General features: G+C 49.7%; 1 protein-coding gene across 1 annotated transcript in view; it reads left to right on the forward strand.

Annotated features, from left to right (window-relative positions):
- CABLES1 (Cdk5 and Abl enzyme substrate 1) overlaps window positions 1–27,500 on the forward strand; it is a 782,082-nt gene that overhangs the window by 528,254 nt on the left and 226,328 nt on the right. The window contains exon 7 of the mRNA XM_069620896.1: window positions 20,331–20,434. Within this exon, the coding sequence (XP_069476997.1) occupies window positions 20,331–20,434 (104 nt within the window). The remainder of the gene's footprint in view (window positions 1–20,330; window positions 20,435–27,500) is intronic.

Genomic DNA, 27,500 nt, shown 5'->3' on the forward strand with positions numbered 1-27,500 from the left:
TCGCTGATTACTTGACTGTTAATTGATAACAGAACTTGACGGGGTGTGTTGGCAATCAGACTGTGCAGTTGGATTCCAGGACAGCAATGCTCGGCCCAAAGGCGTTGGCCCACAAACACCAGCTGTGTGACTGTTAGATAGAGTTCAATGCAACAGCATGTAAGCAAGTTCAAATCATACAAGTAAAGGAAATGCAGCAGAAGGAAAGCAATTAATTTCTTCTGCAGATAAACAATCTAGTCCAGGAACTCAATCTGCAGTCATCAGCATCTTGTCTGAGATAAGAGTCATTACTCAGACTTACAAAGGAGCTGAGTCGCGCTTAAGCGGGCGGTTAATTCAAAGGCCGCAGCCCGCAGTCACCCGCCGTTCGCCTGCTAACAAAAGGTGAGCGCACCGCAGAGCAAGTTGTTTCAAGTAAACAGGTAGTTCAAAGGTGGTGACCCATAAATATCAGTTGCTTATTTAGCCGATAGGACGATTTGGTTCCGAAGGTATTGAAGACTGAGTTAAGAGGTGACCAAATTCAGTGTGCAGATCTCAGCTTATATTGAGACAGTTAATACAATACAGCAATTACAGTATGAATTAAAGGGGAGCTTCAACAATCACCTTCATAGGTTGTAAAAGAGCCACTTCCGCGCACTAAACACTTTGCTCAACACTTCACGCACACGCTTTGAGCAGGTCCGTGTTATGTAGGTGGCATTCCTTCTTAAAGTGAAAGCGCCATTAAAAATATTTCCAGCGTTAAAATCCCAGGGAAAGTTAACTGCGTGTTACGTAGCCAAGAGGTCAACTTCCACACCAAACACTTTGCTCAACACTTCGCAAACAATGAACGATGAAATTCTAATTGTATGATTTTAGGGAAATGTATTTTAATTGTTGATGATGTTGTATGATGAATTTGTTTGAAGGTTTTAACTTGGTTTAAAGCTAAATGCACAATAAAATTAAATAAAAAATACATATATTTTCTCCCCTCAGCCCAAGAAAGAAGGAAGAAACAATAGGAAACACCACTACCCCAATTTCACATGCCACTATGAGGCACATTTATCATTATCATAGCACTGCCATAGAGGTTTGCCCCATGTTATGTAATTACTTGACCAGTCTCTGCTGACCCATTTGCTTCACAACAACCCAGTCCCCCACAAGACCATGCGTCCTCCTCGATGAGTCTCATCAGTCCTCCCTTCAGGATTTGCTAAGAAAGGCACAGATTTCACATAGGTTGAGGCCAAAACACTACAGCCTCCCTGTCCCTAACATATTCTACAAAGGGGGACCAAAGCCTGGTGTACTTGGGGATCGAAATAGTTACTAATGCTGTGATTCTTTCCATGGCCAGGATATCCCATATCTTGGTCCACTAGTATGCTATTGGACCCTACTTATCTTTGCAGCAAAAAGTAATTGGGTAGTGAGAGTAGCTCATGGGCCTGAGAGTGGGAATGTGCCATCTTCCAGGGTGTTGCCCAGGAGGACCACTCGGGGACATATTGGGAACTGTCTCCCAGTGAATTGTTTTATCTGCGCCAGAACCTCCTTTCAGTACACTTGTATTTCGGCGAAAGCCCACCACATGTTTATCTTCCCTATCCCCACACCTGTGCCAGCAGCGATCTGAAGTTTTTTGGAAATATTTTGTATAGCCTTGTTGGTGGGATATACCATTGGTAACAAACCTTAATGGCCCCTCTTTTATTTGTGTACATTTCAAGCTTTTATGAGTCTGTTGCCAGATCCTGTACCACGATTCCTTCAAGATTCCCTGCCCTATATCTCGTTCCCATTTAAGCATATAGAGGAGCTTACCATCCTCTTCTGGTTTTCCTACGAGCCTATATATTTGTGAGACCTTCCCAGATCTTTTGACCCCCAGCCCACCCATATGTGGGGATTTCAACATAACCTTTCTAAGGATCCTAAGATGTTTACCCACCCAGACAGATTTGGTAACCAGCCTCTGGAGTTCTTCCAGATCTCTAGATCGTATATTTTTCGGAAGTGCTTGAAAAACATATAATAATCTCGGGAGCAGGGTCATCTTGACCGCTTTAATTCTGCCCAGCCAAGAGATTTCTTGCTGGTCCCAGTGGGACAGCTGTGCCTTGGATTCCTTGAATAATTCCGGTTTGCACCCACCAATGAATCATAGGAGGCCATAATCTTGACTCACAGTAATGTTATTGTGTCGACTGCCCATTGATAAGGAGACTGTCTACGATGAAAGTCCACAGTTGTATGGCTCTCTGTGATATTCAGGCCCATTAATTTCTCTTTATTAATGCGAAGTCCAGAGACCGCCCCAAATTCTTCCAGCGTTTTAGTCAGCACTGGCAAAGATTCCATGGGGTTTGTGAGGAAACGAAGCACGTCATCCGTGTAAAGTGCTGCTTTGTGCGTCAATCCTTGGAATGTCACTCCACAGATCAATGGGTTACCTCGGACTTGTTGCACCAGGGGCTCCATTGACAAAGTGAATATCAAGGGGGGAGAGCAGGCAGCCCTTTTGGTTGAGCCAAAATTGTAGTCTTGCAACACTGCCTCTAGGTAGTCCCAATCTATACTGTCAAATGCCTTGACGGCATCCGAGACAGTATCACAAAGCGTTCAGGTATTTCATCCTTGGTGGCAGTTAGATCAGTGACCCTTCGAATGTTGTGAGCCCCCCGTTCTAGTATAAAACCTGTCTAGTCCCGGTATGATCTCCTTCTTCCTACTGACCTTCTCACTCATTCCTCTCTCCTTTTTTTCTGCTTATCCAATGACTCTCTCCTTCTCATTTTGCCTCCATCCTTTGATGTTACTTTTCCTCCACACGACTCCACTCATCCCCACCTCCACACTACCACTCTCTTCCTCCCACTCTTGTCACCCTCTACCATTCAATTCACATTCACTGCTTATGCTAATCTCTCTACACTCGTAACGTAACTTAGACCACTCACACTGCAGACCCACTTCCACTCCTAAGCCAATACCTCACCTGCGCCATGAATCTCCTCCACAAGCTGCCACTCCCTTCTTCCTCCTGCTGGTCTCTTGGTAGTTCTCCATCTCTGACCTCCTCCGATAAATCCACCCTTCCTGTCCCTCATTTAAAACCCCCTCCCTCTGCTGTGATTAGGTGACTCACCCTGGCCAATCTGGCCCTGGCCAATCTGGCCCTGTCTTCCCCACCTGCAGCATTAATGTGCAGAAAAATGTATTAAAAAGGGATCCAAGCCCATCCACTGTCTCTGGGAAGACTACTACTTACTGAGGTTGGCGGCCTGTGAAGGCCAATGTTCATGTCCGTGTTGTGGTTCCCTGCCTCCTGAGGTCTCTTAGTAAGTCTTTTTAGGGAGGGTGGGGTCCTTTTCCTTTTCCTTTCCTGGTAGTCTAGGGAGCTTTTTAGGTGCTGTGTGGGCTCGCCAGAGAGGCATGTCGTTCCCACAAAGTTCTGAGGCTTTTCCCATGCAGGTGGGGGTTATCTGGTGTGGCTGGGGTTACTCCCTGTTGTGGAGTGCTGCGATCTCAGGTGTTGGTTTCGCTGAACATCTCGCTCTTACAGCATGGAAACTCTGCTGTCTTTGGTGACCCTTTCGCTGTTGGGCTCTCTCTTGGTTTGATCTCTACAACCATCTGGGTACCATTCGGATATGCGTTCTGAGATAGAAGGTCTGCAATTAAGAGAAAGATATTGACCAGTATCTGAGACACGAGGAAAGGCTGGAGATGAGAGTCTGCAGGCAAACATACTGGCACAAGGTGGGGGGGGCATGAATTGGGGCCCTCTGCTGTCACCGTCTACCTCAGGGATAGGACTGCCTTTGGATTGCTCAATGGTAGGTCCCCCATCCCTTCTTGTCAAGGCCAGGCGCTAACCTTGTCACAGTGCATAGAACATGTAATGTTATCACCTGTTAATATGGGACATTTATCAAGATGTTTGGCTACTTTAAAGGAAATATTGCACATGATAAATAGTTTAATAGGTATATTAAATTCCGTTTGCAAGACCTTATCAAAAGTACAGGAGAGAAATGGATCTCTCCAACACGTTAGGTCCACATTCTGACGATGCATTGCAAAAAGGCCTAGTGAGATTGTTTGTTTTCTCCTCTCATTGTCTCCCCTGCCTTGTCTTGCCACACCTAGAAACACTTGTGTGCAGGCGCGTTATAAATTACTTATCATATCATTCCCGTCCCTTGCGGTTAGCCGTATTTGTGTTTCTGAATCCTTGCTGTGTCCCTAGTTGGGTGTTGCTAACTGTTGTGTTTTAGGTTTGTTCTCCCCCCACTACCAAGATTCCTAGATTCTAGATCTCCCCCCAGAAGGTTCCTACTCCTCAGACATTGCTGCTACTGTATTACTGTATCCACTAGGCTCTCTTCCCACTCCTCTGTTATTATGTCTCTACTCTCCGACTAGCCTCTCTCCCACTCTTGAGGTCCCTATTCCGCTACGGTTACTGCTGTTACTGTGCCTCGCTCCCCCTTGTTGTGTGCCCTGCCTTTCTTCTTGGTGTGTGTTCCTGCTGTTCCCCTGTGTTACCCCCCTCCTGCACAGCCTGCGCTACTGGGCTGTTTCTTTCTCTCTCCCTCTCTCTTTTTTTCTCCCTCCCCCCATGGTGCTCTCCATTTCTCCCATCTTCTCTAACTACTACTCTATTGACTATCCTATGTCTCTCACGAACAGGCCTCCCTATCGCTGTTAGCTACATCAGCCCTTCCTCCAGACAGACTCTCACCAACATCCTTTTTGTCTCCTGATCTATGGACCCCTCATATGGTTTCTGTTCTCTCTCCTATCTTATCCTCTCCCATTAATGGTGGCACCCGGTGGCACTCCTCCAAAACAATCATTAAAGTCTATCTGAATGGGACCATCTTGGTCCAGGGCCCTCAGCCCAATCTCCTCCTGCTTCCCACGTCTTATAAACATTCTCTCTTCTCCTGCTACTCTTTCTAACACCTCTCTGGCTCCTTTGCCACCTCCTTCCTCCGTCGCCTCTCTGGCACCTACCTCTTCCTCCTCCTCTCTGACCCACATGCCACCTCCGTCTATTGCCTCTGCCCACTCTAGGGCTCCTCTACAAACTCTGCTGGGTGTACCTCCCTCCTGTACCCCACCCCGGAAGTCCTTCAAATGTGGCAACCTGCTCCACGTTGCTACTCTCAACTCTCGCTCTGCTGTCACGCTCGTTTGACATCTGCCGCCTCCCTGAAGCCCTTGACCTGGATACCCTCACTCACAAGACATGGTTCTTGGCCAGCTCTGTCACGAGATATGAAACTCTCATCCCGGAGGACTGCAAGATCCTCTCCGAGCCCAGAATCTACCGGCCCGGTGGTGGAGCGGCCCTGATCTTTCTGGAGTGGGTCCCTGCTTCTGTCATTCCTACGCAGGCATACTCCTCCTTTGAAGGCCTGGTCTGCAGGCTCTCTATCTCTCCTGGCCTCTCTCTGACTGTGGCCACCATCTACAGGCCGCCCTCTTCCTCTCTAAATGGACTGACCAGAAGGAGACTCGTCTCTCCTTGCTTCTCCTCCTGGGAGACTTCAACATCCACCTAGATGTTTCTAATACCTCCTATGGGCTCTTCCGCAACCTTTGCGACTCTTTCCATTCTTCCCTCTGGCCCGAAACACTCTGCCGGCCACACCTTGGATGCTCTCATCTCCTCAGACAACCCCCTCTCTAACCCTCTCACCACGCCTCTTTCGTGGACTGACCACTCTGCTCTCCACCCACCTGACACTGTGTTTCCCTCATGAAAAGCGTACTCCAGCAAAGCCACCTCCCTTCTCGGTCATTCGGCCCATGAGCGAGTGTCAGTGTACGCCTTTGCCTCTACTCTCTCTGCTCCTCCTACTCCTGCAGCTTACTCAGTCTGACACAGCCCTCTCTAACATGCATCTCTCTATCTCCAACACTCTGGACATCCTTGCCCCTGTCATGAGAATCAGTCTGAAGCTTACCTCCAAGTCTAACTCTTGGTATGACTTCGACCTTGCTGCCCTGAAACGCATGTGTGGGGTTGATGAGAGGAAGAGGAGGGCTTCAGGGGCATCCTCTGACAAATTGGCCTGCCGCCTGCTCAAAAGTCAATACAGACTCTCTGTTTTCTCCACATCCAAGCCTGCGTCAATGCAGCCTCTAACAACACGGCCAAACTCTTTAGAATCTGCAAGGAGGTGGCCAATCCTACTGCAGTCTCCATTTCTCCTGTCCCCTCCCAGACCCTCTGCACGGCGCTGGCCTCTCATTTCATCACTAAAACTCAGGACATCCTATCCTCACTTTCCTCTTCCTCTACCTCTCTCAGGTTCCCCTTGGCTGCCTCCCCCTCTCCTCCTCCTCTTTCCTCCTCCTCTGTCTCGACACCTGACGATGTTTCGAGACAAGTCTGATCAATGAAAGTTGTATCTAAACAGGTGCTCCCCTGCTCTTCCAGAACCATCAAGGACCACATTGACACCCTCGCTCCAGCCTTGGCCGATTTCTGCAATCACACTGAATCTGTTGGTTGCCTCAGCGGCCACCAGTCTGGCTTCAGAGCTGCCAGAGGTACGGAAACTGCTCTCCTGAACACCCATGAAGATCTGCTCTCTAATCTTGACTCTAGCTCTCATTCTGTCCTCGTCCTCCTTGACCTTTCTTCTGCTTTCAACACAGTCAATCACTCCTCTCTGATCAATCGAGGGGATCACGGATCAGGCTCTGGCGTGGCTGACCACCTTCCTTTTGGACTGATCCTCCCAGGTCCAACTTGGGTCCTTCCTCTCCACTGCCACTCGCTCTATCCTCTCATCCTGGCTCTTTAATGTCTATCTGGCCCCTTTAGCCCGCCTGATATCCACCTTTGCTGCAAATTTTCAGTGCTATGTGGATGACACCCTGCTCTCCTTCAGGCTTCCCTCAGCCACCTCTCCTGCACCTCACTCATTCCTGTCTATCCGTGATTCAGGATTGGTGCTCCTTCAACCATCACTGCCTTAACGCCAGTAAGACAGAGCTCCTTCTCATTGGGATCCCTGCTCCCGCTTTCTATCTCTCACTCTGGCCGCTCTCCATGGGCCCTCTTCTTTCGCCTTACGGTGAGGCAAAAAACCTTGGTGTCATCTTCTCTCCTATGCATAGACCTTGCCAAGAAGGCCCACTTTGAGAAGCACCTCCTCAGAGGTATTCTACCTTTTCTAACTTTTCCCCAGAAGCTCACTGTCTCCAGAGCTCTGGTTCTCTCTGGGCTGGACTACTGCAACAGCCTCTTTCTCAGTCTGCCTTCCTCTGCTCTGCGCCCTGTGCCCTGTGCAACTAATGCAGAACAGTACTGTAAGAGTTATCCTTGGCCTCAAGCCCAGGGACCATATCTTTCCAGCCCTGAAATCCCTCCACTGGCTCCTGGTGGCTGCAAGGATCAAGTTCAAGACCTTCTGCATCGTCCACAACTCTTTCTGGGGCGGGGGCCCGCACTACATCAAACTTTCTATGCCTAAGTACCTTCCTTCTCGAGCCCGTCGCTCAGCTACCTCCAACTCTCTAAGGGTCAGACGCTTCTCCAGCCAAAGTGGGGGGTAGATCTCTCTCCTCTGCAGGTGTCTCCCTCTGGAACAGCCTCCCTGCCCTTCTCAGACTTGAACCGGACCACCTGAAGTACCAGAAGCAGCTCAAGACCCTCTTTTTCTCTTCTGCCTTCTCTCTCTGCTAACCTTCCTGTCTGGCGTGCCGACTGGTTGCTTGGTACCCTCAGAGTCTCACTGGGTACCAGGCTCCTCTACAACCAATCCTCCTTGCACTGCCACTGGCCCGCTGCACACTTAGGGGCAGTAATCTGTAACCTCTAAAGCCCCCTTGCTGACTTTCACTTACTGGTCCCTCTTCCCAGAGCCTTACTAGCCCTGACCGCACTTCCCCCTACCCACTCCCATGCACTTCCCCCACTCCCCTCCCCATCGCGTTGTCACACTTGCACAATCTGAATGTTACAAGGCCTAGTAAGATCGTTTGTCTTGTCTTCCCTTCATTGTCTTGTGACGCCCAGAAACACTTGTGTACAGACACATCGGACACCGACTCGGGTGGCTGTGCCTACTTGATGTCCTGGACCTTCCTGGGGTCCGGTGACACACACCCCTCTTTGAAAATAAAGCCGAAGAACTCGATGGAGGGGCGCAGGAACTCACATTTTTCCCTGTGAAGGGTGAGGCCAAGTGACTGCAGTCTCTCGAATGTCTTTGCCAGCCTCCGCAGATGGTCCACCTCTGTCCTTGCGAACACCAAAATATCATCACTAATGTTCAGAACGCCCTCTAGGTCTGCGAAGGCACCTCGGATGATACTCTGAAAAATCTCTGCTGCCGAGGACACTCCGAAGCTAAGTCTTTTGTAGCGGTAGAGTCCCCGGTGGGTGGTGAATGTGGCGATGTACCTAGATTCTGGGTGGAGGACCACCTGATGATAGCCCGCCCTGAGTTCCAGCTTGGAAAAGAAACAAGCCCCCTGCACCTCCGCAATGATGTCATCAATGGTTGGGGTAAGGTGCCTCTCCCTCTTAATGGCCTTGTTCAGCAGCCTCATATCAACACAGATACGGACAGAGTCAGGTTGCTTGGGTTTCCTTGCCACGACAATCGGAGACACCCAGGGGGTCGGGCCCTCCACCTTCTCAATTATGTCGAGGTTAACAAGGTTGCCGTGCTCCTTGTCCACCTGCTCACGAAGGTGGAATGGTACCCTGCAGTGTTTCAGGGCAATGGGCTGCACGGACTCATCAATATGCAACCTCACCGGGTCACCAGCCATCTGTCCAATTCAATTAAAGAGAGCGGCATACTTATCAAGCAGGTCGTTAATGTCCTCCAGGTACACGGAGTAAGCGAAACTGACAATGCCGAGAGCCTCGGCTGCGGCACAGCTCAACAGAGTGTTCGTGCTTACTGGCGTTACGTAGAACCGGGTAGTGATCTGTGAGCCATCATGCTCCACCTTTGCCATGAAGGCCCTATCCAGTGGGATCGGTTCCAGCTCCCCAAACGCAAAAATGCGAGCTTTCGGTGTGATTAGCTTGGGGGGCGCGTCCATGGCATCATAATGTCCCCGGGCCATCACATTGACTGACGCCCCCGTGTCTACCGGGACTGGCGAGTGATTTACCTCCACCACACACCTCGGCTGTCTCCTGTTCTTCCCTCTCAGGACTCCCACACTGGAGACATAGAAGATGTTCTCTTCCTCTTCCTCGTCTGCCTCATCCACCTGGGCATCTTCCTCGCTCTGGTCCACCTGGGCTACATTCGGCGGGCGGTTCTGGCACAGGGACCCGGGCCGGGCCTCTCGGCACCATCACGGGCAGGGCTGCCTTGCACACCCGAGAAAAATGATCAGGCAGGCCGCACCTACCACATGTCCTTCCTTCCGCCGGACACTCAGTCGGGTGGGGAAGATCGTACCCACACTTCTGGCAAGATTTACCCGCTCTTCCAGCTCTGTCACGGGGTCCTACCCCAGGTCTTCTGAAGCCTCTTCCTCCTCGCCACATGGCACACACCTCCTCAGACTTGACTGAGCGGGACCCCGCCTCCATCCTGGCTGCTCGAGCCTCAGCCACCTCGTGGCACCGGTCCAATTCAAGGATGCGGGGCAGTGCGAGGCCCGGCTCTCTCAGTACCTATCTACTGAGTTTGCCCGAGGAGCACCCCTGGATCAGCATAGTTCGTATCATGTCCTCTGCGTCGCCCCATGCACATCCCAACGAGAGGCGCCTAAGGCGTCCATAAAAGGTGTCCAGCGTTTCATCTTCTTTTTGTTTTGCAGAGAGCATTACAAATCTTTCATAGTCTGAGTTGGCAAGGGGAAGAAAATGAGCCTGGAGGGCAGTCTTTGCCGCATCATAGGAGCCATCCCATGGTGGAAGCGACTCAAATATCTCCTGGACCGAAGGCCCCGCCGAGTACAGCATAGTCGCCAGCCTGCTGTCATCATCCGTCACCTGTGCGGCCCTAAAGTACATATCGAGGCGATCAACCTACCTCTTCCATCTGGGCCCAATGCTGGACGGCGGGCCCGACACGTCAAACTCAGGGATGGGCTGCAGGGCTGCATGGGCTTGTGCTTGAGCCATGACGGGAAGTCCTTGCTGGGCAATCGGCTGCACCACCAGCGGCGCCTGAGGCACTGCAGCCTGGCCTCCTACTAGAGCTTGAGGGGGTTGCTGTGGAACTGCTGCCTGTGGTGGCACCTGAGGCAGTGGAGCCTGACCCCCTGCTGGAGCTGGAGGGGCCTGCTGTTGAGCTGCTGCTTGTCCGTCGTCTTGGGGAGGCTGCTGAACCGCTGGCAGCCCACCGTCTTGATCACCAGCCCCACTCATGGGCTTGAGCGCACAGGCAACCCCAGCGTAGACCTTGGGGGCCGCAACTCAACACCCACCTCCACCACAAAGTATTGATGCCCCACCCAGGCAAAAGAAATGTCCAACCTGGGGGCGAAGAAGATGGTACAGTGCCTCTCTCTCCAGACTGCCTCAAGCGCAGACACAGCAACTAGACATGATGAAAAACAAAGAAGAAGAAAATGGAGGGTCCACCGCTGCAGCAGTCTTCACTGATGATGAAGAGGATGAAGAAGAGGAAACTCTCCAGCCTGATGATGAAGGGGATGAAGAAGTGATCAGAACCCGAGCTGCAGCAGCACCCTGGGGGCACAGATGTTCCAAAAATTGAGCCAAGAAAGAGATCTGGGCTATGCAGGCCCAGCCATTGTAGCCCTTCTCCTTGCTTGCACTCGACGTAGGAGACCCAAGATTTGAAGAAAAATCAAAAAACGGGCATGGTTATGCAGGTACGACTGCCTGCTAGCAGTATGTCCCAAAATTATGCCTGGATGCCCTTCACCGCCCAAACCGGAGCTCAATGAAGTTCCACGGCCCCACATACAAAATGGCCACCAGCCGCGTGTGTGATGCACAGCCTACGGCACGGAACGAAATGCTGTGATTCCGTTCCAGGGAAAAAATTGCAGATTTCGTCACTGCTGGGCCCAGGCATCATCCCCCACTCGTCACCACTGTTGGGGGTTTGTCCGGACCCCCAGCGATACCCGGAAGCCCCCAGCACACAAGGACTCACTCGACAAACGTCCTTCTGTCTCAGGGTTCCCGGTCGCACTGACGCGGCCGGGGACGCCCCCTTTATTTATGCTGCATGCGGCGGCGTGCAACGTCACGCCGCTGCGTGCGCGTCCCTTCAAGGGGCAGTGCCACAGGCGTCATGCGTTACATTTACTGTGAAAGTGGTTTTTTTGCTTGAAATCTCGCACAAACAACATTCCCTAAAGACATGCCCTAGATATACTTGGTGCATACTTCGTTTTACAACTAAAACCTCATAACATTGGTTTATATCTGAATTCAAAAAGAAAACATTCTCCTCTGCTTCTGGTTAAACATTCTTTGTTTTTGTCATGGAATACAATATCTATTTGCAATACATTCAAAATATGAAGTGAGTTATGCTATGGCTGCAGAATTGTGTTACATTAATTACTAAATCATTTCTATTTATTTTACTCTATCTCCTAATAAAGAAAAGTGTAGTTGATTAGATCTGGGCTGTGGCGTCCCCTAATACCTTCTTTTATGTGGAAGCTGTGCCTATGCACCTTCATTGCTATAGGTCTTCTTTTGTTATGCTTGCATAGAGCTTCCAAGGCGTTTCCTTTTGCTCTTTGATTAGCCATTTTCTTTTAGTTTAGTCACTATGTTGAGAAGTCTCAATGTTGTGGTCTCTGGGGAACACAGCACCGAGCCACAATTTCAAAGCCTTGATAATGAGCAGGTTTGGGCAAGACGCACGTCGCCTTTTGTTAGGGACAAAATGCTTTCCATTTCTTCTAAATAGATATTGAATTTCATAACAAGAATAAACTGTAATTCTTTAGTCTGCAGAGGAGATGTTTTCTGTGGTAACTCGCAATATAAACTAATGTGTGCGGAAGCGTTGGCAAGTATTTCCCACCCTAAGTAAAAGTCTGTCTACCGTATAATTAGTAGCTGCGCAGCAAAGCTGCTGTGCCTTATCTTTCACGATAATGAGCCATGACTTCGTTCGTGCACTTCGGTGAGTGCTGCATTGGCCTGCTTAGACCCTCTTGGGCCGAATTCCTGGTGCCCCAGACCCTTTCTAACCCTGTGCCCAGCCCGCTTCCACCCCGTTTCAGCCCTCCCTTCCCTAGACCCTCTCCCTTCCGTGTTTGTCTCTCCTCCCGCCTCCCTCCTCCCCTGATTGGCCGGACCGCTTCCTCCTTGGCCCTGATTGGCTCACGAGCACACAGCAACAGAGCCTACCGGCCCGTGCTCTCCTCCCTGCCGCTCCTGCGTCCTGGTCCGCCTCCCGACCCGCCCACAACCCTTCCGATTGGCCATCCGGCCTCCTTTCCCAGGCCATTACTGCAGCTCCCAAGGCAGCCCTCTGCCTGGCAGCCCTACGGCGAAGGACCCGAGGCAAAGGACGACTCCAGATCGTATCTGCAGGTATCCGCAGGAGAAGCAAGAAGCCAACAACAAGTAAGTGTGGCAAGGGCAGGGCCAGAAGCAACTACTTCAGGCCATACTACCCTACCACTCCTCTAACGCAGCATCAACAACGTAATTATTCCGCCCAATAACCTCCCTGAGAAAGTTGAATTGTGAAGTGTCCCTAATTGCATATAGAAATATTCCCAATTGCATTTAGTAGTCGCGCCGGATAGCCTCTCTGAGAAAGCTGAATGAGAATTGTGCCCACTCACATTTGAAGTGTACCCAGCACCCTCTCCGAGAAAGTTGATTCTAGAATTGTTCCCACTCACATTTGAAGTGTACCCAATAACCTCCCTGAGAAAGCTGAATTGAGAAGTGTTCCCAATTGCATATAGAAATGTTCCCAATTGCATTTAGAAGTATTCCCAATTGCATTTAGAAGTGTACACAATTGCATGTAGTAGTTGCGCCTGATAGCCTCTCTGAGAAAGTTGATTGAGAACTGTTCCCACTCACATTTGAAGTGTACCCAACAGCCTCTCTGAGAAAGCTAAATCTAGAATTGGTCCAACTTGCATTTAGAAATGTACCCAATGGCATTTAGAAGTGTACCCAATTCCAGTTAGAAGCTGCGCCCGATAGCCTCTCTGTGAAAGTTGAACTTAGAAGTGTTCCTACCTGCATTTAGAAGTATACCCAACAGCATTTTAGAAGTGTACCCAATTCCATTTAGAAGCTGCGCCCAATAGCCTCCCTGAGAAAGTTGAATTTAGAACTGCTCCCTCCTCCATTAGAATTGCTCCCACCTGCATTTAGAAGTGTACCCAATTGCATTTCGAAGCGTACACCATTGCATTTAGTAGTTGCGCCTAACAGCCTCTCTGAGAAAATCGATTGAGAATTGTTCCCACTCACATTTGAAGTGTACCCAGCAGCCTCTCTGAGAAAGCTGAATCTAGAATTGGTCCAACTTGCAATTAGAAACGTACCAAACGGCATTTAGAAGTGTACCCAATTCCATTTAGAAGCTGCGCCCAATAGCCTCTCTGTGAAAGTTGAATTTAGAACTATTCCTGCATCTTAATCTGTACCCTATACCCTCCCTTAGAAAGTTGAATTTAGAATTGCTCCCACCTACAGTTAGAAGTGCACCCACATTTAGAAGTCACGCCCAAGAGCCTCTCTCTGAAAGTCGAACTTAGAATCGTCTCCCACCTGCATTTAGAAGTGAACCCAATTGCACACCAATCATGAGCGCACCAACTCCACCATTGCCCGTCAGAAACGACTCCCATGAACCTCCTCCACTCTCCGATCTGCCCTCCCTCACCCCCCCCGCTCCCAAGACAACCCACACTCCTCCACAATCCCTGCCAGCACCCTCTCCAAGCACCAAGCCAGGGGGGCACGATGGCGTGCCACCCACCCCAAGACCACTCATCTCCTGAACCCCACGCCGATCCGCCAGCACTGCCCATACCCGCTCTCCCCACTACCACACCCCACCCTGCAACCATCCACCCCCCGCCTCGCCATCATACACCTGCCACCTTCCCCATCCGACTGCACCCTTTCCCCTCCCTAAAAACTGCGCGCCTAGCCCTAACGAGAACCGAAGCCGCCTCTCTCTCCCCCTCTGACCCTCCTACCCTCTCTCTCACACCAATCGCAGCAAAGAAACTAAAGAGGAAGCGTTCCTGGTCCCCCTCTACCTCTCTGCTCTCCTCGCCCCCCTTGTCTCAACCTACCACCTCTCTCCCACAATCCCACCCCTCCCCCGTGGCCTCGCCCTTCCTGAAACCCCTTGCCCTCGATTTCACCACAACCGAAACTCCCAACCGCCCTCCCCCATCCTCAAATCCCCCACCCCAATCCCGATCATCCCATCACACACATCCACCCAACCCCGCACGAAGCCTGCAAAACTCTCGGCTCGCCCACTCTTCCCTAGCACCACCAACCCTACCCCTCTCCCGCTACTCTCTCCCCCTCCGCCCCATCCCGCTCCAGCACCAAAACCAACCTTCCCTGCCGATGTGAACTGTATCCTATTTAACGCCCGCTCTGTAGCAAAAAACAGACATTGCATCTGTGACCTCCTCACCTCTGTCAAACCTTACCTAGTTTTCATCACTGAAACCTGGTTCTCTGATGACTTCAGCCCAATCGCAAATGAAGCCTTTCCGCCCGACTACTGCCTCATCCCACTGAACCGTCCGTCCAGAGGAGGGGGGGTAGCATTTGTCTTTAAATCTCCCTTCCGCGCCTCAATCATGGACAACCAACCCTCCATTCCATCCTGCGAATCTCTCCTCGTTAAACTATCCCTCTCCCCGTCGCTCTCACTCACCTTCCTAATAATCTACAGGCCCCCTGGCTACGATAGACATTTCGCAAACAACCTTTGCGACTCTATTGCCACCCTCCAAATAAACCATCCCAACCTCATCCTTCTCGGAGATTTTAACATATGGCTAGACATGCCCACCAATCCTATGACACACGCCCTAATGGACGGTCTAGATGCAATTAATCTCCAACCCCACATAAATGGACCGACTCATTTTAAAGGACACACTCTCGATGCCATCTTTAGCTCCGACACCCAGATTCAGTTAAAGCCCCCAACTCCTATCATCTGGTCCGATCACTTCATTCTCTCGTTTGCCATCCCCGCACCCGGCCCCCTTCCCGTATCCGCATCTGAACCTCCGATCCTACGCAAATGCTGGAAAAAACTAATAATCACCCCTGACCTAGCCGAGGCACTCCTCCAGTCCCCACCACCCACCCGCCACCCTAAAAACCAACTAACACCTGAAGCCTTTGACTTATGGCTCAACGCATCTCTGATGCGACTCACCCCTACATGCAAACCATCAACCCGCCATGGCCCGTTCCCCAGATGGTTCACTCCTGAGCTGAAGACCAGTAAACGACATTACAAATACCTAGAACGCAATTGGCAAAATGAGAAAACCAACGAAAGCAGGACCACCTTGGCCCGTCACTTGAACCGGTACAAGGCTGAAATCCGGAAAGCTAAAAAAGCCCACTACAACACCCGAATCCTAAACTGCAAAAACCCAAGCAAAGAAATCCACAAAATCATCTCCGAATTCACCAATCCAACTTGTAATACAACCGTCCCGACCCCGTCACAATCACTGTGTGACTCACTCTCCCTCCACTTTTACACCACAGCTATTGAAAGGACAAAAACTCTAAACACCAAACTGGCTCTCTTACAACCAATTGACAATCCTCCACCCGTACCGGCCAGCCAGTCAACTACAACCTCAACTCAACCAACATTCGAATCCTTTAGTCCAATATCACCAGAACAATTTCTCAAACTTCTATCTGCCCGCAAACCATCTGGATCCCCTCTGGACCCCTGCCCAGCCACAACCCTTAAAGAAATCTTTGCCTCCACCTGCGCAGGAGAACACGCAAGATCTATCATAAATGCCTCCCTTTCCTCCGGTATTTTTCCCGAAGCATTCAAAATGGTACACGTCAAACCTCTAATTAAAAAACCCTCGCTCGACCCTCTCGAGCCCAAAAACTACCACCTAATCTCAAACACCAGATTCCTCGCCAAACTCATTGACCGAACCGCCTACTCCCAACTAAACGCCTTTGTTGAAGCCAACAATCTCCTTGACCCCGCCCAATCGGGTTTCAGAACACGTCACGGAACTGAAACCACCTTAACCTCGATCTGGGACGACCTTAAAATGACAGCAGACTCCGCGGGATGTGCCGCTCTAATCCTTCTTGACCTATCCGCTGCCTTTGACACGATCAATCACTCGATACTCCTAGACCGCCTCCACTCGCTAGGAATTTGTGGAACCGCTCTTAAATGGATAGCTTCATTCCTCAAAGACAGGCACCAAATAACGGTACTCTCCAGCTTTACCTCCCAAGCCCGACCAGTCAACACGGGAGTCCCTCAAGGAGCATGTCTATCTGCCCTCCTTTTCAATCTCTACCTGATCACCCTCCCACCAATAATTCGTTCACACAACATCCTATGTTACAACTACGCCGACGACACTCAACTAATTCTAAAATTCCTGAACTCGAAACCCAACTCCCAACCCGACCTGGCATCCTGCCTCGTAAACATAGAGCGCTGGATGACCCAAAGCCACCTCTTGTTAAACCCCTCCAAAACAGAAATCATGGTTTGCGGCAACTCCGACCTTCTTCCGCACCCACTACCCTGGCCACCCGCCATGGGCAACTCACCTACACCCTCCAAAACAGTAAAAAATCTTGGATGCACCCTAGACTCCGACCTAACTCTCTCGCGCCAAGTCAACAATGTCTCAAAGTGCTGCCACCATCACCTTAAAAACCTAAGGCGCGTCTTTCCATACCTCTCATTTCCCAACAGAGTCTCCGCTGTCCAATCAATCGTTATATCCAGACTGGACTACGGAAACCCCCTTTACCTCGGAATCCATACCTACCAACTGAATATACTCCAAAGAGCACAAAACGCAGCGGCCAAATTACTACTTGCGCTCAGTCCAAGAGACCACATATCCCCAGCCCTTAAAACACTGCACTGGCTTCCTGTAGCCCGTAGGGTAGCTTTCAAAACCTTATGCCTCTCGCATCGAGCACTGCATAAAACTGGACCCCAATATCTTCAAGACAAACTAATACCTTATCATCCCACTCGCACCCTAAAATCAAGCTCAGCCGGCCTCCTAGTAATTCACAAGACAAACTCAGTCAGGCTAGGCGGATCATCATTCTCTGCCCTGGCTCCAACCCTGTGGAACTCACTCCCACCCCACATCCACTTAACTGAAGACTTAACGTCCTTCCGCAAACTACTGAAAACCTGGCTCTTCCCATAAAACCAATCCAGCATCATCACAATAATACCGACCCACCAAACTACCTGAAGCGAGAATGACAGCTAAATAAACTCGAATGTAAACTAGAAAGACAAGCAGGCTTAAACGAGTAAAGTAGATCAAAACATTGAAACAGAAAATACGAATAAATCATTGAGAAACTCAGGAAATCTGAACCGATCAAAACGACATAATGAATGAGAATGGAATACAGTGAATGACATAAATGAAACAGTTAGAATGGATAAAGCGTACAGAACAGACAATTACACTAAACGGAAGCATGAGGATCTGACTGGAGAGCAGATGAGTTGTGGAAAGCGGTTGAGTGTGGAAAGCGGATGAGTGTGGAAAGCGGATGAGTGTGGAGAGCGGATGAGTGTGGAGAGCGGATGAGTGTGGAGAGCGGATGAGTGTGGAGAGCGGATGAGTGTGGAGAGCGGATGAGTGTGGAGAGCGGAGGAGTGTGGAGAGCGGAGGAGTGTGGAGAGCGGAGGAGAGCGGATGAGAGCGAGAGCGTAGTGCAGATGAGAGCAAGAGCATAGTGCAGATGAGAGCGTAGTACGGATGAGTGTGGAAAGCGGGTGAGTGTAGAGAGCGGGCGAGTGTGGTGAGTGTGGTGAGCGGGTGAGTGTGGTTGAACGGGTGAGTGTGGTTGAGCGGGTGAGTGTGAAGAGAGGATGAGCGTGGAGAGTGGGTGAGCATGGAGAGCGGACGAGCGTGGAGAGCGGACGAGCGTGGAGAGCGGATGAGCGTGGGGAGCGGATGAGCGTGGGGAGCGGATGAACGTGGGGAGCGGATGAGCGTGGGGAGCGGATGAGTGTGGGGAGCGGATGAGTGTGAGAGTGTGGAGAGTGCATGAGTGTGGAGAGCGCATGAGTGTGTGTGAGCGGACGAGTTGTGGGGAGCGGATGAGCGTGGTTGAGCGCGGAGTACGGTTGAGTGCGGAAAACGGTTGAGTGTATAGAGCGGCTTAGTATGAGGAACCGAAAAGAGCGGAGGACTGTGGAGAGCGGAGGACTGTGGAGAGCGGAGGACTGTGGAGAGCGGAGGACTGTGGAGAGCGGAGGACTGTCGAGAGCGGAGGAATGTGGAGAGCGGAAAACGCTAGAGAGCGTAGGACTGTGGAGTGCGGAGGACTATGGAGAGCGGATAAGTATGGAGATCGGGTGAGAGCGGAGATCGGGTGAGAGCAGAGATCGGGTGGGAGCGGAGATCGGGTGAGAGTGGAGATCATGTGAGAGTGGAGATCGGGTGAGTGTGCGGAGAGCGGTTTGAGAGTGGAGAGCGGACGAGAGTGGTGAGCGGATGACTTTGAGAGCGGGTGATTTTGAGAGCGAATGAGTGTGGGGAACGCATGAGTGTGGGGAGTGCATGAGTGTGGGGAGCGCATGACTGTTTATGGACTGAACGAGTGTCCTACCTCGACCAATATGTAGACTGGACGAGTGGATAAACTACACGAGCATATAGTCTCGACAAGTGTCTAGACCAGACGAAGTGTGCGGTCTGGACGAGGGTGCGAACCAAACGTAGGGTGCGGACTGGACGAATGTGTGGAGCGGTCGAGTATGAGGAACGGACGATTATGTGCAACGGACGATACTTAACATGCCTTGGAATGAAGGAAACTCTTGAAAACATACATCACGCCACACCCCACGCTTACTCTCTCCCTTACACCACCACTCATCTAGAACACAGAGATACTATGACACCATTCGGTATAACTGTTCTCATATCTACATCTCCCGCTTACTCCACATCACTCTAAGTAAACATCGCTGGTTTCTCACCACCCAGCCAGGCGTTCCTCTCAGGCCTAACGCAGCCACACTCGTTCCTCGTTCCGGATAAAGCCGACCAGAGCGAACACATACTCCTGATCTCTCAACCACCACACCCACACCTACAGCTAAGAAGCAGCTACCACTTGTTTTCGCACCAGCTGCACACATACATGGTGCGCACACGCACGTTTTGACTCCCCCCTACTCTCTCTACTGACCTGATTTTCGGTTCCCAAGGGCGTTCAACCTACCAGCGCCTTCAGACCATACCAATGGTATATAAGGCGCTATATAAATGCAAAATAACATAACATAACATAATCAATGTAATCAAACATGACCGACAACCACGTGCATTCAGGGGCATGTGATGTGGCCTAGTGGCTAGTTTGCTGTCCTTGGAACCCAAGAGACTTGGAGTGCTATTCTGTTCACGGCACTTAGACAAAATGTGTGTGATGCTTGGCAAATCGCTTCTCCTCCCTGTGCGAAAACAGTAAATATACTTAATGTGAATGTGCTGTCTGTTTTGTCCCCAACCGTGATTTCCACCAGACTGCACTAGTTAAGTTCTGTGCTAAATCAAGCCGTGCTGCATGCGTAAAGAAAGTATAAACTGCCAGCACAAGGACTGGCCTTTCCTCTGAAGTCTTACCAGTTCCCATGGGTGGGCACAATGTGTTTTCTTGGGGGGTTGAAACCACATCCCCAGTAATGCACGTGGGCTCTTAAATCTATTGGACATTATTGCTGCATGTACTATTATAAACCACTATCTTGCAGGTTGCTACTGTTTAGCATCTGGCAGGTTGGATGCAAAGCTGCATAGACATGTACAGTTGTATGCATTTCTGTTGCTGTGAAGTGGATGTTTTTGTTTAAATTGTTTTGTGTGGCCGTGTATGGGCACTGAAGTCCATTTCATTGAGTATTACCCACCTCCCCCATCTATGTCACATTTCGTTGCTACAACGGCTTACATTTCGTAAATGTTGAATTCTCTTATTGTTGCATGAACTGGGTACTGCAAACCCACTGCTTTTGTCATTCTGAGTGTGCTCTGAGAAGTTCTCGCTTGTAGTAGCAATCCACCCATCGCATATTTTTTTTTAAACATGGCAATCATTTCTTTTGTTATAAACCTGATAGGTAGTGACCTAGGAGAGTATATTGAATATGATCCCAATCTTTTGGATGACCCTCAGTGGCCGTGTGGAAAACACAAGCGCGTTCTCATATTCCCTTCATACATGGTGAGTAGCATGCAAGTCTTAATTCAATGTATTTACCTGTTTAGGCTGCAGCCAATGCTAACACTTTGCATGAATGTATACATTGCTCTCTTCATTTGTGTACATAGTGCTTCCAAACTAGTCGCAGTGGAGTTTTTCTTCTATTAGTTGAAGATCTGCGTTTGTAGCCAGGGCACTACAAGACCCAAATCTCCCCGGCCCACAACCGCCCCCACACACAACAATGTCACCCAGGATGGACCATTCAGAAGTAATCGTATCCGCTCAGAAAGTAAGCCCCCCCACCCTCCCACACACACACACACACTTGGAAAAGCAAGCGAGCTGCACCTTGCATATTGCAAACTGGCATATGTCTACTGTTTTGCTAAAAAACATCAAGTTAATATTATGCAAATGAATTCTGAACAGACATGCTGCATTCACTACTCAGATCGCTCACTTTAAAGCAATATTTCAAATAATCTGTTATAGTTTAACTGCACTTCAAATACATATTAATGTCACAGATGTAACACATTTCAGTACGAGGATCGATACAGTAATTTAAGGATGTGGTTCATACAGAACAGAGCGTTGATCATTGTGGAGGTGTTTAAAAGTCAAAAGATGGATGCACGATTTACAAAACCGTTTACATAACCCTTCTCTCAGGCGATAGACGAAGTGATTGTGTACTAGTTTAATGGAGGGAGCAGGGAAGGGCTTAGGATCAGACTCCAGTGTACAGGAAATCTTTTGGAGAAGAAATAGTATAGCTACTGTAATTAACTCCTTTGTTTGCAAGCATAACATATAACACTTGTAAGTTAAAAAGACATTCAAATGAAGTGCTACTTGAATGAGCAAAGGCTTTCCACACAATGGAGAAGTTGATGTTACATACCAGCTAACAGTATTTCACTCGAATAGTTGTCCGCACCATAGTTTGAACTTTGTGCGTACCTATATCAAGATGACAGAGTAAGCCCCCGCCCCAAAAAAAAGGATGACCTGTGTTGAACTGTTTTTAATTATACTGTGCAGTGTGACATTACAATCATATTTAGAAAGAATGCTGATGTGTTGTGTTATGAAACATTTCTTTGGTAACCTTTCACTCTCTAAGGGATCTTTGAAATTCAGTAATTCTTGGGTCCCTCTGCTTCTTTCCTTTAGGTTTGGTCCCCAGCAACTTCAGGTATACACTGTGAGAAACTTGATGGCATCCTCACTTCTTTTCCTCCCGAATCCTCCTCTCAGGTGGCCAGGGAAAGGCCATCGCTTTTGGATCCCGACCCTGGGGGTGGATATGCGAGGGAGGATCACCTGGGTGGAGGGAACTTGGGGAGTGGGGAGAAGACGTCCTTAGGTGAGACATGGTACCCCCCATTCCCTTTTCAAAATGAACCTTCTGTCCCAAAGGTCTTTGATGGCTACTGTCAGCCTTTCCCCTTTTCTCCCATACAAAATGTCCCCCAGAAAAGCCACTTTAACACTGGGACAGGGAAGAGATCAACTAGGAGGACACATTCTCATTTGGATAATGCAAAACTCCCTGAACACCACTCTGGTACTGAGATGGAGAAGAGGGCTATGGAGGATTTCAGATGGAACAGCCAGGCATGTCCCGTTAACTATGGTCAGACAATTGAACTAAACAACCCTAACCTGTGTTCACTTAGCAAGCCTAAGGGATATAAAAATGCCGGCTGCTGAGAAGAGGAGGGAAACAGCAGGCTGGAGCTGGAGAGAGGCGGAACGGAGAAACAGGAGTGCTCCCCCCAATCTGCTGAGGCAGCGGAACCTGACCTTCAACAGGCCAAATGTCTGTTCTTTGGTGCAGCAAGTACCTACATGGGCACGATTGTATGCCTGCTCGTGGATGTTGTGGGGTTGCGTGATGAAGTTCAACCATGGCATCAGGGGATACCCAGCATCACCTGCATGGGAGCAATAGAAAGTGTACATGTCCATTTCCTGGTAATTTCATGTTGGCACAGGCTGTACACAGTTCATTTGAGGGGACAAACGTGCAGAGTCAAAATTGAGTGTAGCTACCATATGTCCATTTTGGGGTACCAGAATAGCACTTTGTCATAATGCGTGTGGGGGGTGTGCTGTGCAGTGGCATTCACATGGACCATTTACAGACATGATCTCAGACCCTTCTTGTACTACTGACACACATGTAATTGATGTAAATGATGTGTTACAAATCAATTCCAGCTATATGCCCACGTACAACGGTACATTTTGCTTTTCTCTGATATGCATGTGTAATTGTGTTGTTGTAACAGGCAGTGTACCTGTCCAATTTGTGTGCAGCCAAAATGTGTTTTGTCGGTGGGAGCTTCAGTATTCTCTGGATGTGCAACATGAGTCGTGGGTCTGCTTGACTGTGTTTTTGCTTGTCGTTGCCACTATGGTGTGGTGCATTCTGGTACTTGTAGTTCTTTATTGCTTCGCTGTACGGGATAGCTCTAGTCATGTATGCACTGTTTATTTTTCATACATGGTGATACGCCTGTGAAGGACTTGCACTATGGCATGCTACGACTGTGTTGTACCTTCAGTAACACCACACACTTCATGCACTCACAACACTGAGTAGGGTCATCTCCCCCTCAATGTCTGAGGTTCACTTGTTTTACATTTATCGGCAATGATGTTCCTTGCTCTCAATCTTGATCTGCCTTACCCTTTTGGTGCTGTATCCAGCCTCTGTGCACTTACATGGAGGTTTTGTAATTGTTTCTGGGAATTGCAGTAGTAGTAATGATGGAATAATGCATGCAGTGTGCATATCCACTGGTCATGGGTGTCATACTGTGCCATTATTCTACACTGAACATGGCCTTGTAATTAGACTCTCCCAGCAGCAAGGTATGCTATGCTGTCTAATGCCCCCGCCACACCCAAATTCAACACTGCACATGGCCTTGTAATTAGACTCTCCCAGCAGCAAGGTATGCTATGCTGTCTACGGCCCCCTCCCAAATTTAACACTGCACATGGCCTTGTAGTTAGACTCACCCAGCAGCCAGGTACGCTGTCCACCGTGTTGTGCCATGTATTGAGGCAGCATGGAATTCCACAGCACCATGGAGTAGTGTGTTGACCCAGGGAATTTTGCACAGCAATGGGTTATGAGGTGGCGGGCGTCACACACCGTCTGCACGTTCAGTGAATGAAAGATCTTCCTGTTGCGGTACACTGCCTCCACAGCATGCCTGGCCACCAGCTCCACGTGTGCAATCCACTGCACCAATGACTTTAGGCATGCCTGCAAGGGCATGGAAGGCTATTTTTGTGACATTTACCTGGTCAGCAGTCCTGGGTAGGCTGATGTGGTCTCGTACGTGACACAGGAGTGCATCCATCTCCTGGAATAGCACACAGGAAAAACAGGGTTGTGAGATCCCATGCAGCTCACCAACAGTGTGCTGGTACGTGCCTGTGGCTAGAAAGTGTAGCACATACACTACCTTCAGCAAGCGGGGATGGCTGTGCAGATATTGATGAGGCTGAGAAGGTTGTCATGGATCAGGTCCACTATTGAGGTGATGGTATCCCTGTCTAGCCGTTACAAGGTGTGGATCTGACCTTGGCTGAGGTTGAATGGTGTGGCCCTTAAGGGAGGGATTGGTGACTGCCTGCGGGCTGCTACCTGCTGGACTTTGGGGATTTGATGGGCCATGATAGCCCTCCTTCTCCTCCGCCTTCATGCCTCTTCAAGTAGAGCTCTGCAGGCATGGCCTCCAGCTGCAGTACAGCTACAGCTACTGCTAGCATTATGGTGTTGGAAGGGGTGTGGGAGTGGTCCTTTTGTGCTGTTGCCCAGCCCATTGGGGTCACATGTGCTGATTTTGTGCACCTGTGGCATGTTTCTGCACATCAGAATCCACTTAATGCCTGCTTCGCGATGCTGGTGTTTCTGGCATCGTTTTGTTGTTGTTATCAGCGATTGCGTGTCCGTGCACTTTGGAATGTGCACTTACTGACGGCATGCTGGTATCTCAGGCACGAGTGCCGCGTCTCTCTGCAGTTAACGGCAGCGGTGTTGCCGGAGACGGCGGGTCACTTGCGATGCCGGTGTTACCGGCATCGCAACTCTGACTATGCCGGTCCGGACCAAGGTGCCAGTACGGAACTACCGGCAATGCTATTTCCGGACCAGCATACTTGTAATGAGGCCCATTGTCTGCTTGAAACGCATCAGGGTCATATTGTTAATGGCATATACCCACAACTTTGTAATTTCTCTTTTTATGGTGACCATGGCTTACCCTTCCTACTGTTTGAAAACAGCCAGCCCCCCAGTACTCCAATCTTGAAATTGGTTTCTAGAAATTGTGGATGCTTGTTTTTATTCTCCCCCCCCCCCCTCTCCTCTTCCGCCCACCATTTCTCTGTGGAACTTGGGTTAGTTCAGCAGAGGAAGGCAGTGAAGGGAGAGGAGATTTTGCTGATAAAGTTCAGTGGGCTCATTGAGTTCCGGAAGTCCAAAAGATCAAAGGCAATGCAGAGCCACAATGGAGGGAATCATTATGAAATATACTACAATCAAGTGTAGGGCGCTGTATCGCTCACCTGATTCCCGTAGAGGCGCCGGTCTTGACTGGGCGTATACCGTATCTTCAAAGGTGATGTGTAACACACGGCTGGCTCTTTGGGCTGGACCTCTGTGCACTGTATGTCTGACTCGAAGGGTAAGATGTCTGCAGATAGAAAATATGGGATTAATGAACTGGGTTATTGAATGTCTCTCTCTTCTTCCCTTTCTCTTCTCCTGTAGAACCCCAAAGGTTAACGCTCTCACCTTAGGTAAGTGAACGCCGTGCTCTCCATCTGCCTCAGGGCAGGGTGCTGTAACCAGTTTCTTCACTGGATAAGGGGAGCAGGCCTCTTGACTTCAGAGGACTGCTGTCCGTCGTTCACTGCACGAACGGTAAGTTTCGAGTAATTCTAATGTCTTTAAAAGTCTTTAGTAATGATGTCTCTTGTTTTGCAGGGTTCCGGCGATGGCGGATGACGGGCTGAAGTGAGTTGAAGATGGAGCCCGTGTGATGAATAGAAGCGCCTGGAAGCACGTAAGTAAGCGCTTGTTGCCTGCTTCACGATGCGCTCTAACTGTCTTTTTATTTTGCAGGTACAAGTTCGGAGCGGCTGCAGGGTGCCGGAATACCCACTGGGTTAGATGTGGAAAGGAGTAATAGCACGTGAGTATTAAAGTTCCCCAATGTCTTTAAACGCACCTTGTTTTGTCTTTCAGATGCGGGATGCAGCGCCGAAGGCCTCCGGAGCGTGCGAAGAGTTGGTAAGCTTTTGTCTTTCAGATGCCGGAATGCAGTGCGAAGACCTCCGGAGGGCACGAAGAGTAGGTAAGCCTTTGTCTTTCAGATGCCGGAATGCAGTGCGAAGCGTTGGTGACAGCCGATGGACCAGGTAAGTGAAGCGCTGTCACTGAAGACCGTAATGCTAACCTGTTCTTTCTTGTCTTTATAGGTGTTGCTGAAGACTGGATTCAGGATGGTAAGCCTTTTTCCTTAGGCCCAGGATCAGATGCAGAAGACACGATGAGCGTTCTGCTGCAGAGGATGCAGAATAATGCAAAGCAAGATTCATCCATCGGGTGTGGTTTAAATAGCCTCCTGTAGTGCTTAGGTGTCTCCTTCCACAGCCACGCCTAGGTAAGAAAAGAGTTCCTGCTTTCCAGAAGAGTTCCAGTGTTCTGAACCTAGGGAGTGGCTCCTGCCCCACCCAACAGGAAAAGTAGTTCCAAACAGAAGAGGATCAGAGGCTCAACTGGCAGGCAAGTAAGCAGCATGGTCTGCTGCAGGTAAGTCCACCCAAGCATTATGAGCCCGGCGCTTCCAGCGCTGGGACTGGGCATATTTATGAGCCTGGTGCCACTGGTGCCAGGACTGGGTCCAAAAGGTCCCAATTGGGACTGGTTGGCGCTCGGAACCTGGGTTATGGATATGCTTCCAAGGGAGTTGGGAAAACCATGACCTTTTGGAAGCAGAGATCATGACAGTACCTCCCCTCAAGGCCCCTCCCAAACCGGGCTTCTCCGGGGGTTTTGGCTTGTCAGGATATGTTCGGTGAAATCTTTTGATTAGGCGAGGAGCGTGGACATATTCAGCAGGTTCCCAGGATCTCTCTTGGGGGCCGTAGCCTGTCCAGTCAATTAGGTAAAATAGTTTAGATTTGGAGATCTTGGAGTCCAGAATGCTTTTGACTTCAAACTCGAGTTCTCCATCAACTAGGATGGGTTTTGGAGATTTAGTTAGTCGGGTTTGAGGTTGCACGGGTTTTAATAGAGAGACGTGGAAGACCGGATGTATCTTCATGTGCGGGGGCAAGTCCAACTTGACCGCTACTGGGTTTACTATGGTAGTGATGGAATAGGGACCAAGGTATCTTGGGTTGAATGTGCGTGGCCCTTTTAGAGGTAGATATTTGGTGGATAACCAGACTTGATCCCCTACTTGATATTGAGGGGCTTCCTTCCGATGTTGATCTGCTCCTTTCTTGTATTGTTCTTTAGCCCTTTGAAGGTGAGAAACAGCTTCCTTAAAGGCTTGGGTGATTGTAGAATGCAGGTAGTCTACTGCTGGTGTTTCAAGACCTTGGAGGGGATCCAACTCCGAGGTTCGAGGGTGACTGCCGTATAAAAGAAAAAACGGGGTTTTCCCAGTTCCCGAATGGACAGAGTTATTGTAGGCATATTTGGCTATCCAAAGGATGTCTTTCCAAGTTTTTTCAGTTTGTTGCAGCATGCAGCGTAAATACTGTTCCAGAGTTTGATTGGTCCTCTCGGTTTGTCCGTCGGTCTGAGGGTGGTGACTGGTCGATAGTCTCACATCAATTTGAGCCGACCGACAGCAACTTCGCCAAAAATGAGAAATAAATTGACTACCTCGATCCGAAATTAGAACCGAAGGAAAACCGTGCAGTCGGACGATGTTTTCGAGAAATTCTCGGGCCAGAGTTGCTGCTGTTGGCAAGCCTTTGAGCGGATTGAAATGCGCCATCTTGGAGAATAAGTCCACGATTACTAGAATCGTATTGTATCCGGAGC

Source organism: Ambystoma mexicanum, chromosome 5q, assembly GCF_040938575.1.
Source record: "Ambystoma mexicanum isolate Mex_15411 chromosome 5q, UKY_AmexF1_1, whole genome shotgun sequence".
NCBI classification, from domain to species: Eukaryota; Metazoa; Chordata; class Amphibia; order Caudata; family Ambystomatidae; genus Ambystoma; species Ambystoma mexicanum.